General features: G+C 37.4%; 2 protein-coding genes across 8 annotated transcripts in view; one reads left to right on the top strand and one right to left on the bottom strand.

Annotated features, from left to right (window-relative positions):
* LOC724502 (transcription initiation factor TFIID subunit 5) lies at positions 1-3032 on the top strand. Of its 2 annotated transcripts, XR_410727.3 has the most exons (12): positions 1-176; positions 352-537; positions 617-819; positions 890-1086; positions 1161-1365; positions 1436-1555; positions 1629-1774; positions 1856-1993; positions 2057-2250; positions 2332-2388; positions 2477-2623; positions 2712-3032. XR_410727.3 is itself a non-coding variant. In XM_006566619.3 (11 exons), exons 1-11 carry the CDS (start codon positions 114-116, stop codon positions 2924-2926), a joined length of 1959 nt encoding a protein of 652 aa, XP_006566682.1. In that variant the 5' UTR covers positions 1-113; the 3' UTR covers positions 2927-3032. The 2 variants fall into 2 exon arrangements, 1 of the variants encoding a protein (XP_006566682.1); XM_006566619.3 differs by having other exon boundaries at positions 2332-2623.
* Positions 3033-4014: 982 nt separating this feature from the next.
* Positions 4015-21049, bottom strand: part of LOC724460 — a 41461-nt gene continuing 24426 nt past the window's right edge. For 5 of the 6 annotated variants that reach the window (XM_026443939.1, XM_026443940.1, XM_026443941.1 and 2 more), the window contains 10 exons: positions 11579-11792; positions 11055-11161; positions 10137-10273; positions 9395-9595; positions 8777-9120; positions 8319-8538; positions 7936-8241; positions 7183-7776; positions 6371-7098; positions 4015-6270 (listed from right to left, as the gene is read on the bottom strand). In XM_026443939.1, the coding sequence (XP_026299724.1) occupies positions 5895-6270; positions 6371-7098; positions 7183-7776; positions 7936-8241; positions 8319-8538; positions 8777-9120; positions 9395-9595; positions 10137-10273; positions 11055-11161; positions 11579-11781 (3216 nt within the window). In that variant the 5' untranslated portion in view covers positions 11782-11792 and the 3' untranslated portion in view covers positions 4015-5894. Of the gene's footprint in view, positions 6271-6370; positions 7099-7182; positions 7777-7935; positions 8242-8318; positions 8539-8776; positions 9121-9394; positions 9596-9916; positions 10113-10136; positions 10274-11054; positions 11162-11578; positions 11793-21049 lie in introns of those variants that run through there. The other variant, XM_026443942.1, reaches the window with a different exon arrangement.

Here is a 21049-nt window from a genome sequence, read left to right as displayed (position 1 = left end):
GTTGTACACACGCGCCTACGTGCGCGTTCGGACGGCGTAGTAACTGTGCGTTTCTTATGCGGTTTATTTGTTAACGAATATTTTGATTTATTGACAGAAAAACTCAGTTGAAAATGGAAAACGATAAAAGTACTATGCTTGCAGTTCTGCAGCTACTCAGAAAATATAATCTAAAGGTATTTCGAAGTGGATTTCACCATTAAAACTTTTCTAACCTTAAATATTAATATAAACATCAAAATTTTATTAAAAACCATTGAATATTTTTGTATTTTTTTTATAAAATATATAAAAGTATATTATTATTATAATTTAATAAATGTATATTCATATATATTATATTCTATATAGGGAACGGAAGAACTCTTTAAAAAAGAAGCAAATCTGACAGATATCTCTCCAGATGAAACTCAGCAAACTGATTCTGAAGTGAACAGTGTTCTTTCTGCTTATAAAAGTGAAGGAGATCCTGCTCTTTATGAAAAAGCATATAGCGAACTAAAAAAATTTGTAGAAGGATCTTTAGATATATATAAGGTAAAATATCAAATATATTTCATAAAAAATATATTAATATATAAAAAATTAAATCTGTTAAATATCTGTTAAATAATAGCATGAATTGGGAACAATTTTATATCCAGTTTTGGTACATATGTATCTTGAATTAGTTTATAATAATCATTCTGAAGAAGCAAGGATATTATTGGAAAAATTTGGTGGAAATTTGGAAGAATATTATCAAAATGATTTGAAGAGATTATCCAATGTAACAAAACGTGAACAAATGGCTGGAAATGAATTAACTGATACTTTTAAGTAAATATTAATAAATTCAAATTAAATTCAAATTTATATCAATTATATATCAATATAAAATATTCTACAGGTCAAATCAGTTTATAATTAGAATGTCAAGGGATACCCTTTCTATATTAAAACGACATTTACAAGAAAAAAAACATAGTGTATTATTGAATATTATACAAGAGCATCTTTATTTTGATATGTATGAAGGAGTAGCTAGAAATAAACAACAAATAGATGCTACATCTGGTGCAGTAGTTGGTGAAGCAACAAGACAAGGTAATATCTTTAAATAAATAAAATATGAAAATTTTCAATAAAAAATTTTCCTAAAATTATTGTTTTTACTTCAGACAATAAGGCCAAAGTTTATTATGGACTTTTAAAGGAACCAGACATTCAATGTATGCCTCCAACTGAAGAAGAGGAAGATGATACGGGTGGTGTAGATGGAGATAAACCGAAAAAGAAAAAAGCCAAAAAAGATCCATTATTTTCAAAGAAAACTAAATCAGATCCAAATGCTCCACCTGTTGGAAGAATGCCTCTGCCTAACTTGTAAGGAGATTTATTCATATATTTTTTTTATTATACATTTATAAACATAACAAAATCTGATGAAGTATAGGAAAGATGCAGATAAATTGGAAAAAGTAAAAGCATTGAGAGAAGCGTCGAAACGTGTTATACTTGGTCCTGATACATTACCATCTATATGCTTTTATACATTATTGAATGCAGTACATACGTAAGTTTATAAAATATAAAGATTAATTCAAAGTAAACAAATAATATATATATATATAAAATACAAAACTTAGCGTGACAGCAGCTGAAGTAGCAGAAGATTCGAGTTTACTGGCTATCGGATTCAGTGATTCTTGTATAAAGGTATGGAGCTTAGTTCCACAAAAATTAAGACTGATGAAGACAGGGGAACAATTACAAGATATAGACAGAGAAGCTGGTAATATCAATTTCTATTTAATTAAATCATAAAATATTTATTGTATCGTGAATATTAAAATATATTCATATCGCGACATAGACGATGTACTGGTAAGAATGATGGATGATCGTACAGCGGAAACATCGAGATCATTATTCGGACATAATGGTCCTATATACAATTTATCATTCAGTCCAGATAGGAATCTTCTATTATCATCTTCGGAAGATAGTACAGGTAAATTTTAAAATATCATGATAATTATACTCGATGGCTATTACATTATATGTTTTATTGCAGTAAGATTATGGTCTTTACATACATGGACATGTGTCGTATGCTACAAAGGTCATTTATTCCCCGTCTGGTGTGTAAGATTTTCACCTCATGGTTATTATTTTGCAACTTCTTCTCACGATAAAACCGCTCGACTTTGGGCAACTGATTCTCATCAACCGCTTCGTATATTTGCTGGCCACTACTCAGATGTAGATGTAAGTTTATATTCCTATAAATTTCAAATTTATGATAACTGATTTATGATAAATGTAATAAAAAATTAATCTTTTTTCTAGGTAGTGCAGTTTCATCCAAATTCAAACTACGTAGCAACCGGTTCCAGTGACATGACAGTAAGATTATGGGACTGCGTAACCGGCAGCCAAGTCAGATTAATGACAGGACACAAAGCTCCGATTTACTCCCTTGCTTTTTCCGCAGAAGGTCGATTTCTGGCGTCGGCCGGTGCAGATCATCGTGTTTTAGTTTGGGATTTAGCACATGGTCATCTTGTCGCAGCCTTATCGAGTCATTCTGGTACTATTCATTGTTTATCGTTTAGCAGAGATGGAAATATACTAGTTTCAGGTTAGTTTATATTGGATTAATTTTAATTTATATTATTATGGAAGAAAAAAGAAAATTATGCATCTTGTCTAATTTATTATTTTTTCAGGTTCGTTAGATTGTACGATTAAATTATGGGATTTCACGAAACTTGCGGAAGAAATGAGTTTGGAAGATGTGAATGTATCGCACAATCCAGATGTAAAAACGAACGCAGAAACATATCTTCTTCGAACGTTCGCGACAAAAAGCACTCCCGTATTGGCGTTGCATTTCTCACGAAGAAATTTACTTTTAGGTGTTGGAATGTTCGAATCAACATAGCAAACATAATAATGTTCAAACGAATTCTGATGAGATATGGTCTGGCATCCATTCATCATTGTTGTAAAATAAGAACGTTTGTTAATAAATTTTTTCACATTGATTATGCGATGTACCTGAATCATACCTAATGATTATATGCTCGATTAATATTCTAAAAGCTATATTTATATGTATATATATATATACACGTTTAATCACAATATTTAGATATTGTACAACTTTTTTTCAAAATACAAGACATTAAAATATTCTGATATTTTCTTGTTTTTTTTTTTTTCACTTTTTTGAAAATCAAATCAATCTTATATAATTAATCAATTCGAAGATTTATGTTCACGAATAGAATAGGAAATTCGATTGATGAATTTTAATCACGACTAGAATATGGATGGACGTCTCTCAGTGACCAATGGATTTCATATTCTATTTGCATATTTAAACGGAAATATTCAATTGCTCTTTATGTAAAATTCTATCACTCGTTCCTATTGCATTTTCATGAGATTTTAATTCAAATTGTTCTACTAAAGAAAAACGAGAATTTAAAAGATATTTCTGTAATACAAAATTTTATAAAATGTAAAAAATAGGAAAGAACATTAAGATTATCGAGATATAATTTTGAGAAAGAAAAAATAATTTCAAAAAATACTTTCAATAAATTCAAAGAAATTATGCTAAGAAAATATCTTCAGTAACCGACATTGAACATTTCATTCGAAGGATGATATTTATAGTTGACCAACATCGCTTTTCAAAAAATCTATTTGAATATTAAAATAGAGCAAATAGAGAAAAAAGAGGAGAAAAAAAACTAAACGTGCTCGTTAGTTTGAAGGTCGACGGAAAAAGGATCTGAATAATGAAATGGCAGCTTTTTCAAAAAATATGTTTCTTTCATTTCACTTATTTTGCTGGAATCGTTTCTATTCAACTATATTTTTTTTATGACTTTTATTTACTATATCATTTCATTTTAATTATTAATATTATACTTTCTTTACATAATCAACGTAAAATTACAGGATTGATAGGAGAAGAGGAACGGATAACTGTTTCAATTCATGATAAAAATCCAGATCAAATTCACGCGAGAAATTTATTTCCGATTGTTGATACGCTTACTTCTATCACAGCATACAGACGTAAGTTACGCGCTTTTACCATACGTGTGTGTATGTAGTATGTATTTAAGTAATGTCATTCCTTTCGTACATGTGTCGGTGTGTGCATACGTGAAACGATGTTTCTCTTTTTAAGTAGTTTTAACACTTTCGTAATAAGGTTACAATGTATGCGTTGTCAATCTCGTATTGTTGTTCACCTCTCTCTCTCTCCTTCACATTCGTTTAAACGATAATCAACTATACATCAAAACTCTACGTCCCAGTCAAGCCTCGCGCATTGATATCAAACCTAGGTTACATGTGTATCATTTAACTATATGTTATATCATCTTTGTAACGTACTTATGAAATTTGGATAGGTTAGGATCGCGATTAACGCAGGAGCATAGAGTTAGAACATCGACAACCGGATTATTTGTAGTTAGTGTAGTGTCTCTGTCCGAGATATATTTATTTATTTAATCTCGAAATAGTCTCCTAAAGTGGCAGTTTAGTTAGAAGGCGTCGCTATGCTCTCTGCGTTAATGGTCTCGTGATGGTTGCGTGCTTTTTTTTTATTTTTTTTTTTTACAAAAAACGTTGGAATTTTTCGACGGATCGACGCAGATTACATCGATTTGATAAGATGGAACTGGAGGGTCGATGATAACGCATTATATGATTGATCTTGGTCGTGTAATTCCTTAGAATAAATTGCATATGAATATCGTCATTCAAACACGACAATTTATAAAATTATAGAATAAAATTGATTTTAAAAGTGAGAAATATCGATCGAAATAATCTGTTTCTTTTTTTTTTTTTTTTTTTCCTATTTTCTTTTTTTAGCTTTTTTTCCCTTTGTATAGTTTTCACAAAGTATGATCGTAAAGTTTTATGTTTTTTTTTTTTTTCTTTTTTTTAAATTTCTTTTTCAATAAATCACAGCAGTTCCGTTTCGTTTTCCACCGATGTTCACATGCGATTTATATGTATAGGATTCATTCAAGCGGATTTTATACTGGCCACTATTTTCAGTTCCCTCTTTTTCCCGCCAATTCAGGTTCTGCGTCGTTTCTCGTCGTGGACGTTTGTGACACTCGTTTCCCAGCAACCGACTGTGATAAAAATTTTTCTCTTCTTTTTTCCTCGATGCAAATTACAGATTCCTACTTCGTTTTAAAAGCATATATTCGTACGCATCAGCCATGCTCATTTTTTCTTCGTGGTTGTAATCTTTCACGCTCTGTATGTTCTTTTTCATCTCTCTCTTTCTTTCTCTCTCTCTCTCTCTCTCTCTCTCTCTCTCTCTCTCTCATCTCACGCATTACTTTAACCTAAAAACGTGTGTTCCTAGCGCTACTGTGATACCACGGTTTTTCCATGGAAACCATATACACGATTTATTCGAGCAGCACGAATTTTTCGTCGATTCGATCCATTCTTTGTCGTGAAACTTCGAAACTTCTTAGCATTCCAATTTAACTTGAATTTAATAAAATCTAAAAAGACGTCGTCAAAAGTGACGTTTCTTCCTCTCGTCCAAAATTAAATATCAAATAGACAAAGCGTAGATCGTGCTCGAAACTTCGATACAATTCGGAATCCGTTCTTCTTTTGTTAAATGCCTTCAAATTGGTCTACGAGAATTTAGTTGATACGATTATTGCGTATATGTTTTTCTCGCGCGTATGCGCTAGATCCAATGGGGAAAATGTTCAATTATCAATTATTATTTCGTCGTTTGCTTCCATTTTTTTCCGCGGGAGGGGAGGGGGATCAGAGGCCAGCGAGGTAGGCATATTTTAAAAATCCTGTAATATTCACACGGTGGTCTCGATATTGGCAATGGCGTATTGTCAACAAATACTGTCCTTCCCATAATTTTCCAAATACATCTCTTGCGGCGTGGCAAGATTATACCGTCCGCTTAAACGACTCCCGGTTAAACCATTATTATGATGAGTGTGATTCACATGTAGATGGTTCACGTTCAAAACGACGTTCTTTTTTTTCTTTCGTGCTTTATGTCGATAGAGGCAGTACTTGAGGCAACCAGTAGCAAGCAACAGGATCAGAAATATACCTAAAGCACCAGCTCCTACGGCCACGTAGAGTAATGTTACACCGAAACGATACGAACAGTTGGTTTCTTCCTCGTCGAAACCCGAAGGGCAATGACGGATCCCATCGCACCATAAAACAGAACTTATACACGCCTGAATTTCAGGGCATCTGTAAAATAAAATTTTATTATTACAAACATATCACACGTTGTTTTTACATATCTTTATATATATATCTATGATTATCGACCAACAGGGATCAATCTTACCGATAAGGACAATCCTCGTGAGGCAATATCGTGAAGAGATTAGGCCCAATGCTGGAACTGGGGGATCTTTTAGAAATAGCCATCCAAGTGACGGCATAGAATCCAGGCTCCCTTTGTAGGAATTCGACAACGAAGCTTCTCGAGTGTTGCGTCATGGCGACAGTAGCGTTGATGGCGCTATAGTTCCAACCACCGGAAAAAAAATCCACTGTTCTCGCAGTGTCGACACCTACCTCGGGACAAATTACACTACGATCCTTCGTGTTGGCCGCCGAATAAACGACAATTCTATTCAACGTCGTACATTCCTCGACGTTGTCCAATGTGATACTGTACCCAGCTGTTCTTAAATACAAATAATTAATTCTCGCGTCTTCGGGTTCTATCAACCAAGGTTCGTTCACACATTGGGTCGCGGTCAGATCTTCCGTGTTGGTTAGAATTTCCTCCACGGCGGCAACACCGGGAATTACTCGCGGTAACGGACTTCTGAGGGAAATTTCACCACTGGTCCCTCGTAACCGTCGCTCCTCGAGCTTCGTCGAGCAACCTTGCTCGCTCGTCTCCGCTCCCAGCGCAACGAAACGATATTCTCCCTCGAAGTAAAAATCCCTATAATCCTGCGTGACGTTCATCAATGAGACCGTGAATCGGACCTCGACCACATTGGACGTCAACGTTCTCAGGACGATCCTGTCGCTCACGTTCGAACACAGGCAATCTCGGATCTGAATGTAGGAACAATTTCATCGTTATTTTTAATTTATTCATTCTTTTTTATTTTTCTCATTTTTGTCAAAAATCTATCGTACCAATTCCACTCCCTGCCAAGGATACTCGGCAACGATCAGCTCCGCGATGCCGAGCTTCGTGGAATCGCCTATGCGTCGATCGCAAGTCCATCGATTGACCAACGGATCCACGTACGAGGAACATCCTTTATCTCCGAACGAGGCTCTGCTTATCGACAGTTCTATCCTGTGGTCCGGCTCGGCCTCGAAACGATATACACAGCTAACGTTCTGCGCACCGCCACGGCCATAAAAGAATACACTTTTCGGCGACGCGAATTTCCCCGCTTTGGCAGCGGGCGAGAGCAGAGTGGAGGAGGACGAAGAGGACGAGGAGGAGGACGTGGAAGACGTGGATGAGGTTGACGAGGAGCCGTGGAACACGTGGTTGCAAGTAACCGCCTCGTGCACGAACTCGTATCGCAGTACAAAGCTTATCGGATAAAGTGCACTTCCTTGACGCAGTATGTGCTCCAGGGTGAGGTCTCTGCCGCTGGAAACGTAACTCTCCGCGAGGCTGCAAGGCCTCGCGTGACGACTCCCGTTCCTTAACAAACTGTGATCGCAGAGACGTGGTGTGTCGTCCTTACAGAACTGGCCCATCAAAGTAATATTCTGAAAATTGAAACGAATTTATTTCTCTCTCTTATTTTTTTAACATAACCAAAAAGATATTTTATATCTTTAGAAAAATAAATGTTTTTTCTTTAAGTTACAATCAGTTTTGAAAATAATAGTGGAAAAGGAAGGTCTGGGGCAAGGCATATCTCGTACCTTACGTATAGGAATTAATTTATCTAGCGTGCGATCGCCGTCCCAGATGAAAAGTTTGGCGTTGCAGTCGGAAGCAACGTCGATACTCGCGGCGGCGTCGGCGCTGGCAGCATAATACTTGACAAAAGACAGCCAAACGATCTCGTTCGGTTTCCCTTGGAAGTGATATCGGCAAGTTGTGTTCGGGGGAAGGGAATGTTTCGGATTTTCCAAGATGCCCGAAGAACTTTCGTCGCTGGATATATAAAAGTCACAATTGTTGTTCTCCTTGACGAAGCTACGAGATTTCTCGTCCACGAACAATACCTTTTTAAAAATTGAAGGAATGAGTGTGGAAAAATTTTATTATCATCATTATTAGTGCAATTATCAACGCGTATTACCTGAACCTCTAGCTCGAAACCGGGCAAAAACGACAAAGGAACGGGATGAAAGGGATTGTCGTACGGTGACGTGTGAAACTCGAGAAGCATAGTGTTATGACTGCTCACTATATCTGGCACCGCGTCACCTCCACAAAGTCGCACAAGCACCTTATCGGAGGTTGAACCGCCGTCGTAAACCGTCAAGTAATCTTGCACAACGTTGCATTGATCCCAAACCCTGCACGTATATATATATATATATATATATATATATATATGTACACGTAAATTATAATCCAAATTAATTCGATCTTAAATCTTTGAAAAAAATTGATCGTTATCCTTTCTAAAATTTCTTTGCACGTTGTATATACATATATAGGGTGACGAAAAAAGAAGAGTTGAAAAGTCGATTAATTATAATTTTCAATTTTTTTTTTTCTTCTTGTAGAAAGATGCCGTGATAAAGCCGCTACCTTAATATCCTTTGGCTACCATCGTACTTGACGACCTGGTCTTTGATGTGTATCTTGTGGCTGTTCCGCTGACTCACTGCGAGCAACGCCCGATGCCCTGGCGGGACACGATTTTGCTCCACGCGGTAATAGCAAGTGACGTTTCTCGGATAAACACCCGGGTAATTCGGCGATTGAAGTCGGCAGGCTCGCGTGTCGCATTTGGTTAGAACGCGATCGCAATACGTGCCGTTCACAAGCTCCCCCCTCCACGTGGACATGCTGCTGTTCCCGTACCTAAGGTGCGCCTCGCTCCGCCTCAGAAACTTGTACGACAGCTTGAAGTCGAAATTATAACCGCTTCCCTGTCAACAATTAAATGTTATAATATAATATAATATAAATAATAATAATAATAAAAATTATACGTATATATATCTTCAAAAATTCTTATAAATTATAAATTTATAAAATTTATAAATTTTTAAATTTTTATAATATGTTTCTTATAAATTATATAGATAAAAATTGTACAAAGGTTTATTTATTAAACGAAACGAAACTTGTTTCTGGAAGAACTCGGTTTTTCTTTTCTGTAATAAATCGTATATCAGAATTATTGAACTGGTGGTTCCGTACCTGTTCGGCTAGGCGGAGCAGATACAAAGTTAAGTTGATGGAGGGTGTTTCGCTGTAATACACGGTGTAACCCCACGCGCTCCCGCACCATTGGCCTCCAGTCGCTGGACGACCCCTCTCCCGTATCGTCATGTAACCATCCGGGCATCCTTCGGACGTGAAGGACAAAAATCTGCCCACGGTGAACGTGTCGAATGTCAACTGTAATAATCACGGATCTCAATTTCTCCTAAGTTGATTAATTGAATTAATATACAATTTTTTTTGAATTTATTTTTTCAATTTATCAATTGAATTTATATACAAAAAGTGTATAATTTTGGAGGAGGCGTCAACAAGCGTTCAATCGTTTCTCCCTTCGTTCGTTCAAAATCGAAATATATTTAAGAAGAAAAGAAAAGAAAAGACAGGTTGTTGAATTAAATCATTGGATTATTAGCAGAAGCAAAAAAGAGAAAGGAAAGTAATGAAGAAGAAGATAAAGAAACGAAAACGATTAAACAAAAGTGAAACAAAACTTACAAAAATAATTTTCGAGAGACAATCTTTCTTTCTTTTTTTTTTGTTTCTCTCTCTCTTTTCCGTTTAAACATCACTCGCGCGCGAGCGGGGGGGGGGGAATTATTGTCCGCAACTACTGTCTGCCCCGTGACAGTCCCCTTCCACTCGGCGCGACGTCGAGTCAGCGCTTTATTTTTCTACTCGCTAGCTCACGCATCTCATCCCTCTCTTTCCTCCCCACCTGAACTAGGTCTCCCAGATCGGAGCCGGCGGCAGTGAAGTTGAGATGGCACAGGAATGGCAGTCGATCCTCCCTCGGCCGGCGGACTTCCACTCTGTACGTCCGACCGACGTCTCCGTACAACGTTCTGTTGCACGCTGTAACGCAAAGAAATAAAATAATCCATCTCCTCCTCTCTCTCTCTCTCTCTCTCTCTCTCTCTCTCTCTCTCTCTCTCTCTCTCTCTCTCTCTCTCTCTCTCTCTCTCTCTCTCTCTCTCTCTCTCTCTCTCTCTGTGTGTGTGTGTGTGTGTGTGTGTGGTGTGTGTGTGTGTGTGTGTGTGTGTGTGTGTGTGTGTGTGTGTGTGTGTGTGTGTGTGTGTGTGTGTGTGTGTGTGTGTGTGTGTGTGTGTGTGTGTGTGTGTGTGTGTGTGTGTGTGTGTGTGTGTGTGTGTGTGTGTGTGTGTGTGTGTGTGTGATTCATTTTTCTTTTTCATCAGGAAATAATCGGAAGAAATAGCAATAGGACTTTGTGAAATTCTTTGTTTTCTATTTTTTCTATTTTAAAATGATTTTATTCTATTTTGTAAGAAATAAATAGAAAGAAAATTAAATTTTTTTTGTTTTTCTTTTTATTTTTTTTCTATACTGAAAGTTTGATTTTTTGTAAGAAACAATTAAAGAAATAATCATAAATCGATTTCTAAATGAAACAATAACATATCTCTCTCTCTCTCTTTCACCTTTCTTTTCAATTTAACTCGTTTGAGACGTTTGAGATTACTTTAAGGAAATTTTGTTAAATGTTAAAAAGATTTTCGCGGCGAAGAAGATCGAAAACGAGAATTCAATGTTAAAGACCTCGAAATTGGATCTACGAGCATCGATACGAATTTTAATCGAATTAAAATTCGGGGGGAAGTTTTGGGGGGAAACTCACGGGTGCAATATTTCGGCTCGTCGGTGTTGTCGCCGCAATCATCTTCGCCGTCGCAGTATTTGTCCTGGGCGACGCAGTTTCCGGTCCCGCATAGGTACTCGGATGGCCTGCAAATGGAACGCAAATAAAATGTATATAATCCTTTCAAATATGGATACGATTTTGAATCCCTTTTTTTTAACAGCTGCGAAGGTTAAGAAAATATCGATCTCGAACGCAAACAAGTTCGAGGCTGGTGATTTTTCAGTTTATACTCGTGAAAAATACAAAATTCTTCCTTTTTATGTATATATAAAACGGAGCTGTGGTAGAAGGGAAAAGCGTGCTCCAGCCGACCTTGTTTCAAAGTTCCTATAGAATCGCAGAGCTTTTCTCCCCTCCCCTAGATACTCTAATTGCCCGTCCGTTTTAAAAAGGGAAGATTAATTAAAAACTTTTCAACTTATCGTGTTAAATGTATCAAATATATATATATATATATATATATATATATATATATATATATATATATATAGCAAAATTACCTGCAAACATTTTCCAGACTCGATGTCGGTGTAGCAGCGGTGGCGCCCGACGAGGATTCGGGCGACGTCAGGCCTGGATAGGCCGGGAAGCCGGGATATCCAGAATAATCTGACGAGATTCCTGGATGGTAACTAGCGGAGCCAGCCTCGATCGAGGCCGTGATCGCGGCTGCGATCAGCAGCAACCGCCGGCACATCAACATGCCCCCTCACCCTGAAAAGAAAAAAAGAAAGAGTAAGATAGTTTACGTCAAGAGTAAGAATTGATCGAAATTAAAAGGAAGAAAAAAAGGATAGAATTTTATCAAAAATATTACATATCTTATATTTCTCATAATACATTATTTTTTTAAATAGATTTAAATAGGTTATTCGCATAATATTGAAAATATACGTACGTCTGTGTGCAACGATTTCATAAAAGCGAAACACTTATTTAACTACATATATATAAATATATAGGGCACGTAACACATTGGACAAAGAGGCCTGAAACTCGCCGAGATAATAGCTAGGATTATGCTAATTCTATTCGACCGCTTATATTTGCCTCCCATGCTTGGAATCTGTCTCCTATTTCCTAGTACAAATTTAGTCGCCACCATAGTTTGCTTTATTATATATATAATGGTGCTCGTGATAATTCTTTCCTTTTGTTGTCACGGCCATCGTTGAGGAGAAAGAATGATGGAGAGAGACAGACACGGAGAAAGAGAGAACACGGATCCTAAAAGTGGATAAATCTCCTAAAAAAAAAAAAAAAAAGAGAGAAGAAAAATAAATAAAGGATTTAAGCGAAAAACTGCGTGGTACACGTGCAGCAAAAGGTTCTGTTTATTAAGTCGCCGAGTGAAATCTGGGCGAAACGCGGCCCAGGAACACGTACCTGGAGGACTGGAATATGGTAATTTGGCCCGGGTTCACAAATACACCTCGTACAGCCCCGTACGAGTGGTGTCACAGTGAAATTGCAAACAACTTAAACGAGCTTAAACCGTCGATTGAATACCGAAAAATAGGAGGTTAGAGAAAGACAAAGTTCCTTCAACGATTCGAATATATATTTGCAATCTTCCGATACTAAGAGAAAAAAAAATAACTAGAAAAATTGTTCGTTGGAACTTTTTCTTCGTTTGAATTTCACCAGAACGCCTTTATAAATTTTGCTCTCTCAATTTTGTTGCTTCCACTCTGCTTGCACACACACACACACATACATATAATAGAACAAGATGGCGGTAGAACGCGAAAGTGGTGGGGGAATCAGCGCCCATGTGACCGATTTTAAAATCAGTTTCAACCGTTATACGACGAGAGCAAATCGGCGTTACGGTAATCCGGGGAAAGAGGGGAGGAGAGAGAGAGAGAGGGAGGAGAGAGAGAGAGAGAGAGGAGAGAGAGAGAGACGAACAACACACGAACCCGGGGCCTTGGTTAAATTGCCCGCACCAGCCTCGAAATTGGGTCGGTGCACGGGAAAATCGACTGCAGATTGAGAGGACCTCTTCGCAGTGGATCAACCGCGTCTCCACTCCTCCTACCTCCTTGTCTACATCCTCCTGATTTTGCCTCCTTCCTTCCCTCCTTTCCCCCTCCCGCGCCACGGTCGTTTTCATCGATGCAAAATTGAGGCCGGGTTGGATCGTCGGCCAAGAATGGAGAGAGGCAGGCTGGTGGAGATCGTGGATCGACGATTTCAAGCTTTTACCGGATCCCCTGGATGGTTGGCGCCCGGGTACTTAGAAACGCGGCCGAGGAAGGAACGATTTCGCGTAACAACTCCGGCTCCCACCTCCTCGCGCTCCAATTCGGCTGTATTGCCGCGGCTTTCCACGCAAATTGGCCGTGTATTTTGCCCTTCCACGGGATCCACGATACCGATGATCGCCCCACCGATTTCTGTAATTGGACCTAAATTCTTTCCCTTGGGAGGAGGGGGGAGAGAGGAGGGGAGGGGAGGGGAGGAGGCCGTGACACCGCCCAGTGAGCAGAAGGTTATTTCCTTCCTGCTCTCCTTCTCGAATCTTTTTTTCTTTATTTTTTTCCAACATAAAAGAGATGTGTATAATTAAAATTGTGTAAAAAAAAAGGGGGGGAGGGGGGAAAAGGAAAGATAAAATAAATCTTTATTTTTCGTACGCTTACAAAAATCGTTTACCATTATTCTTGGCATGCTAAGCCCGTTTACAAAAGCTCATTAAGTTCTTCTCTACCTTGGCCGGTTGCGCATTGAAAATTCTTCTTCTTCGGCGAACGAACTTCCTATTCCGTTCCATTAACATTTGCCATCTCGGTTACCCTTTAATCTTGGTCGAAATAGGGGCAGGAGGGGGGGGAGGAACGGTTCCAGGTTCACCTTCACCGCCGGTTGGCAAGCGGCGCCTCTTTCCGCGTTATTGATCACGCGGCGGCCTTTTTTTTTTTTTTTTTTTTTTTACAATCAATTGCCGTTTCCCCCGAGCGGTGGGATCGATCGATGGAAATGGCGGATTCGCAAAAAGCAAACGTGTGGGGGGGGGGACTTGAAGCGGGGGCAGGTTCAAAAATTGAATTCGAAACGGGAGGATCGTCCCGCATCGGGCGTCGCTCATAAATTTCCGCGAAGAAGCTACAACCTGTTGCTTAATTATAGCCTCTCACGGGGAGCCGCCGCGCCACCGAGCCACTCTCTTCTTTCTATATCCCCCGATATTGGTATGCACGCCTCGAAAATCGATGCCTTCGCCCCCGCTACACTGGCCCCGATACCCGAGACTGAAGTGCCTCGTGACCGCTTTCATTCATTTCACCCTTCTGGCCAGTCGATTCGCGACTCGAAAATCTACCCACCGGTTCCCCTCCATTCAGCGTGAAACCGATACCGATCGATCGTAATCGGCCACCATTCAATTCGAAAATTCGACATTTCCGTTTTTTGCCACTTTATCCGAAGCCCCCGTGTCACTTGTTACAGCCTTCTGTCCAATGAATAGACGGATTTGGTTCAACCAGGGAACGGTGCCAAAAAAATGAAAATTCCTAGGAATAAGTGATATCATAGATGATAGAGATAGACAGACAGAATGGTATGTGTCTGTGTGTGTGAGAGAGAGAGAGAGAGAGAGAGATTGGGTAAGTCGGTTTCCACATGAGAAATTTCGTAGAGAGAAACTCTGCTACATTCATAGGTAGTGCACAGCAATAACGCGATATTAAAAATTACAGGTAATAAATAAGGCGGAAATTGTTGCGCGGAAGATGGAAGATGTTCAAGATGTATTACGATGCTATTCGGGCCTCGTAGCAAGACGGAACATCTAAGAAAAATATGAGGAATGATTAATGTATTTGGTTGTTAAACGACGTTACGTTTAGAATATAGAAACATGTAGAAAAAAAAAAAATATTAAATACCTGATAAATTTCTTCGATTGGTTAGATCATTGAATGTTCAAATTGCAGCAAATATATAAATTGAGATAAGAGAAATTATTCAATGATTAAATATATGTCGAATATAAAAGATGTCCGTTTTAAAATGAAATGGTTCTCGGGAAATGAAAGCTAAATGAGCGAGAAGCTTTTTTTTATAGCAAGGAAGCAGCATCTATATAGACTTTTATTTGCAGGATCCAACTATATATCTCTCGAGTGTTAGATAGATGCAATGTCTCTACATATACGTAGAATAGGAAGACTGCACATATGTGGTTGAACGAAGTTGGCAGGGAAAAGTGCCAGGAAGTACTGAAAAGAGAAGGAAATAAGTGTTGTATGCGATGGCGGGGACTTGTCGTTGCCAAAAATCAAACTTTCTGGACCGTGCAAACCTTGCCCGATGCATGTAGTGCCCGATTATAAATAAAACGTGGCAACCGTGTATTTTGTAATATTATATTCGAGTAAGGTCGCTTTTCAATTGTGCATTAGTCGTTAACGAAACGGAATATCCCTTCTCTCTACGGTTGATTAATATTTGCCCGAAAGCCCAGTCGTTTTGTGCAGTAAAAGCGAGCTATTTAATTACATCCTATGGCCGGGTCATTAAATAAATAAAACGCCGCCAGCAGGCGGAACGAGATAAAATTTTCATCCTAGCTCTGCGAACAATATCGGAGAGCGATCAAAATTTCAATGCTTCTTTTGCGCCATCTACTATATCCTTATCTCATTATATGTCGATAAACCAATACATCGATCGTTCATCATGGCGAGATATAAACTGGATCATTTGACATAAAGTTTCGTGAACTTTATTCAAATTGAAAACCTGATCTGGAAGAATATCAAAAATTTCGTTAATTGCGATTGTAAGATACAGTTTCTTTTTATCATTGTCTCAATTTTGATTTTTAAATATTGTCAATGAAAATATATCTCAATCTATCTTTATCAAATTATTATAAATTTAATAGAATAGCATTATATTTTCGAATTAATATATTTGGAAATCGTTCTTAACGCCATCTAACCTCTCTTTCTCATTGCTTTATCATTTCGCAGTTTAAAATCTTTTAGCTTCTTAATTAATCTTGGCAATCTTGCACCATTCTAACTACAATTACAACAAACTGCTCGTTAAATTCAATTTTCACGCTTGAAATAAATTTCCTTTATTTACCATTCCGCTCGTTTGTCATCAATTCTTTGATCGATTGATCGAGCGGACGTGCAGGCAATCTTGGTAAATCAAACACAGCCATCTTGCCTTTCCTCTGGCAAGAGCTGAGTAAGTAAACCGTGGTTGGCGCGACCTGACATCATCAGGATTTTATCTGGTTGGTAATTTCTTTCCATTGGTTCCGCTCCGACGTGTGCAAAAAGTCAATTTATTCAAGACCCAAATATAGCATGGCGCTGATAAATGTTCCTTTTCCGAAGCTTACCCCTCGATTTCTGACCACAACGTGTTGCTTCATACCACAGACACGCGATCCAGCTGCAACATCGTATTTTCCATTATATATTTCCATTTCTTGAAAATATCAGGCTTTTTCCTTGCTTTCTAGATAACAAAACGATATAACATGATAAAAAAAAAAAAAAACCAACGCAACCGAGAAACAAGGAAGCCGGAAAATCCAATTTTCGCCTAAAGGTCAGGCCAGAAATTGAACCTTACAGAATTTGATCCTCACTTATTAATCTCGTTGTCGAAGTTTCGTCATGGATCGTGGATCTTCCGATAATCCAATATTCGACATCCAATATTGAGTTACATCGTCGAAATTGAAAAATACCCTCATTGAGATTTTAAAATTCCAAGAATTCCAGACTCGTCTCTTTGTGGTTGTCCTGGATCGGTTTCAATTACATTTTCACAGTTTAACATCGAATCACTAGTAATACGTTTGACAATTAATAGGTTAGGAAATTCATCTTGATGATTCTCATTTAAATTCCTCCAACGTTGCCATAATCTTGGGACGAAAAATGTCGCTTCACTTTCATCGCTTTTATCAGCAAACACCGTATCCGTAATCGAAGCATCTAAACGAAATCTGAATCACACGGATGGAACGGTGTCCTAAAATTTATGTGCCGGTACATTCATCACCAACGATTTCCGAGGTTAGCAAGTTTCAATCCTCTTTTCAATCCTTTGTTTCCCCTCAATTTATACTACTAGTCCGCGTAAACATATCTCGATCGTACCTACAAAAACAAACACATGTATTACCAGACTTGTCTATCAGAAGCTGGATAAGAACGGCTGGCGCGACCTAGCATCATCAGGATCTTATCTGTCGTTGGTAATCTTGCTTCATCGGTCCCGTATCCTGGTTCCATACACGCGCCATATATCACCGCGCCACGATGCACTGTATAGTTAAAGCACTGACGTTTAGCTTTTTGCAAGAGCGTCAGCACGTGAACACGCGTAGTACGTGTGGCGCCATCCTTCGATCCACGAACTAGGAGTCTCCATTATATATCTCTTCTTTCTAGTCCTTTTTCTTTTTTTCCTTTTTTTCTCCATCCCTTTTTGTCTCCATTCTCTATTTTTCCACTCGTCTCCCCGCTGTTTTGCCCAGGTACCTCGTCGAATTCAGAGACCTCGTCCTCTCGTGCGGAAAAGGGAGTCGAGCTAGGGTACAGCACGTGAACGAAGAATAGCACGCGATTGTTAGGCGTCCCCGATTAATCTACGACTTCTTTTCCTCCTCCTTCTCCCTTCCCCCTCCTCCTACACTTCTGCTCCCTGGTCGTCCTCTATGTCGGTGTAATGGTGCTCGTCTTTCCTTGTGATTGCGACGGCACAAAGACACACAGCTCCACTCGTGTAGATCTAGGTATAGATATAGTTGAATAGATGAGTGTGGGTGTCATCTACAGCAGCAGACTATACTTTCGTTCTTTTTTTCTTTTTTTTCTTATACGGTAATCAAAGTACTACCACAAATTCCCAACTTCGAAGAAGTATATCAGAATAGCGAATTGATTGGCCGAGCTGCTGTTGATTGTGCTGGGAAAACGATAAAGATACAACAGAACGATGGAAAATCAATATTTTAAATTTTATCTTACAATTTTTAATCTATTATTAAAAACGTATATTCACAATGCAAAATTCCAGTGACTTTTTCATATTCGAAGCAACGTGTGTATATATATATACGTACATATACGAACATATGTACGGTTTGTGTTGGGACAAAGAAAAAAAAGAAAAGAAAAGAAAAGAAAAGAAAAAAAAAAAAGAAACATTTTAATCAGGATGGAACAATTTTCAGCTTCTAAGTTTTGCACGCGGGTTGATGTGTATATAAGTACGTTGCTCTTTCATTTTTTTCGAGTGTTCTTTCTGAAAATTTTGTAGCTAAACTTGACAAATTGAGGAACGCTGAGAGTCACTGGTACAAAGGTAAAAATTTATACTCGCTATGTATATATTTCAGTGCATATGCACACAAAAAAAATGAGAAATGTTAATCATACCCTGTTTCTATGGCGAATGAAAACTGACGTCAAAAAGTGACGCATAAAAAACAGCAGTTAATTCCCGCTCAACCAGAATAAATTAATTACGAACGAAATGATTCAGGTTCCTGCTTAATTGCTCGTTCCCATACAATTTTTTTATTTCTATTCTTCGACTATTATTAGTGAAATCAAATAAAAAAAAAAAAATCGACCGCAAAATGGCTTCCATTAAGATAAAATGATTTCCATACGATTTCTGTTAATTTTTTATAATCACTGCAAAAAACAAACGATAAAATTTATTTATTATTACACAGTATTTGATCTTATTTTGCAATAATCAGAATTTTAACACAAAATATTTTCAATAAAACTGTCCTTCCATTAAATTTCACTATTTTACGTAAAGCTTTAACTCAACAAAACTGTAATGCACTAGTCACAGAAACAGGATTAATACGCGAATCGTGCATTTATTCGATGGAACTGTTTGTTTATCAGGAAGTTGACTCGGGTCCTATCGAAATTTACAATCGTCCCTATCGCTCTTCAAATAAACCTCTCTCGAAAAATCGATGCGCAATCACGGAACATCACTGGCGAAATTCGCTAGCGACAGCACATAACAATGCGCTACATATCATGTCATCGTTTATTGCACCAAATGTATTTCTAATATTTATCGATATAAACAATCGAAACTCTAATCGATCGATAAAAATGTTCGAAATATGATTATTCGAGATTATATTTTTTTTTTTATAAACATACCAAGAGATTCACATATCCAGCGTTCAATAATATATATTTACACTCACTTGAATTTTGTTCAATTCGTTCAATCCGTTTCAACGCACTTTCTTGTCTAGAGAATCATAAGATCTACATATTTCTTTTGTCTCATAACCTACAAAAATGACACGGTTGGTAAATGCGAAAAGCAGCGACAAAGTATTCTTAGGAAAAAGGGAAATTAGCCAATCCAAGAAGGTACGCGCAAGACATTATCTCGGCTACAAAGAGGTTGACAAAGCGAGACCGTTCGCGGATGAAAAATTTCTAGACCATCCCTCATAATCAAGGACATGACTAATGGACTCGCCAGGCTGTGGCTATATTGTATTGCACGTTCAACCAGATAGAATGCATAGTGCACGCGTGCCCTCAAGCTACGTGTCTCTTTTACCGACTGAAGTCAATAGTTCTCGTTATTTTACAGAAAAAGAGAACGTGTAATTTTAGCTAACTGCACATGAATATTATAAACTGGATTCGCGAACCGTGGATCAATAATACTTATTTTGGATTTCAGTGATGCAGATAATTGAAACGAGAACGATGACCTGTTAACCAGAGATCGTTGCCCGGTAATCTTAAATTTTCATTTATTTGAGGAACAATCATTAATGCAATATTATAAAAGATAGAAAATAGAAGAGTAAAAAAAGAACAAGAGATAATGAAAATGATGAATACGAAGGGTTTTCAATTTCAATTTCTCTGATAAGATTTTCAACAATTTAACTATGGAAAAATTCGAATCGCTTTGAATATATTGTCTAGATTGAAGAATGTTTGAGAATCTTGAAAAAAAAATCTTGAAACATCGGTGCTCCTTAAACGTCTTGAGAACAACTGAAATATGCAGCAGGTGAGTTCAGACAAGAGGAACGGGGAACGAAGCATAGAAAGAGATGGACTGATAAGAGATTTAGAAGGGGCAGAATAAGAGGTGAAAAAGAAGGAGAACAGTTAGAAGGAGGCAAGCAAGCAGCAGTTGATTAACTTTTCACTTGGCGTTATTACTTTGAAACAGCCATACGATTCACGTCCATTGCTTTTAAAAAGTTGCGTTTCAAATATCATTCGATCAATACACGACCAACTTCGCTCGGTTGATTTATCGTTAACAATATTATATTTTAAACTTCCTCGTATTTTTCGCTGAATCCACCGGGCACATTTTATGTCACGAATATTTTTTCCCTGTTTCAAGTGGAGATTTGTGTATCTCGTACACATTTATTTTTACGTTCTGCTAATTTTTGAGCTCGGATTATTCTATTAACTATCCTGCTACATTTTCCTGCTGCACTCAAAATTATCCTATCAAAAAAATATTGTGCGTTTATGAATGTACATATACAAACTATCATAGATCCGGATTTTTATTTCACAATTTTCAAAACAATTAAGAGAAATATTATATATATTCTGTATAGAAAAATTGCACAATGAAAAATACACAGGCGAATTAATTTTCATGATCAACGTGTAAATAATAGTGAATTTGAATTTATACAATATTTAAAATAAGATTTAAAATAAAAATTATAATTAATTATAATTTTAATCAAATTATATACTATATATTGAATTCGTCAATTAAATATATTATTTTGCTATCCATTTTTTTATTTTTAGATAATATAAAAGATGAAAATAATCGAGAGAGAGAGAAAGAGAGAGAGAGAGAACGTGGAAAACAAAGAAAGAGGAAAGAAATAAAATCATTATATTACATATATCCATTTCAATGAATGTAAATAAGAGAATTCATGAAATAAT

Source organism: Apis mellifera, linkage group LG11 (assembly GCF_003254395.2).
Source record: "Apis mellifera strain DH4 linkage group LG11, Amel_HAv3.1, whole genome shotgun sequence".
Classification (NCBI taxonomy): domain Eukaryota; kingdom Metazoa; phylum Arthropoda; class Insecta; order Hymenoptera; family Apidae; genus Apis; species Apis mellifera.
The sequence above is the reverse complement of the archived record's forward strand: the minus strand, read 5'-3'. Positions and strand labels throughout refer to the sequence as shown.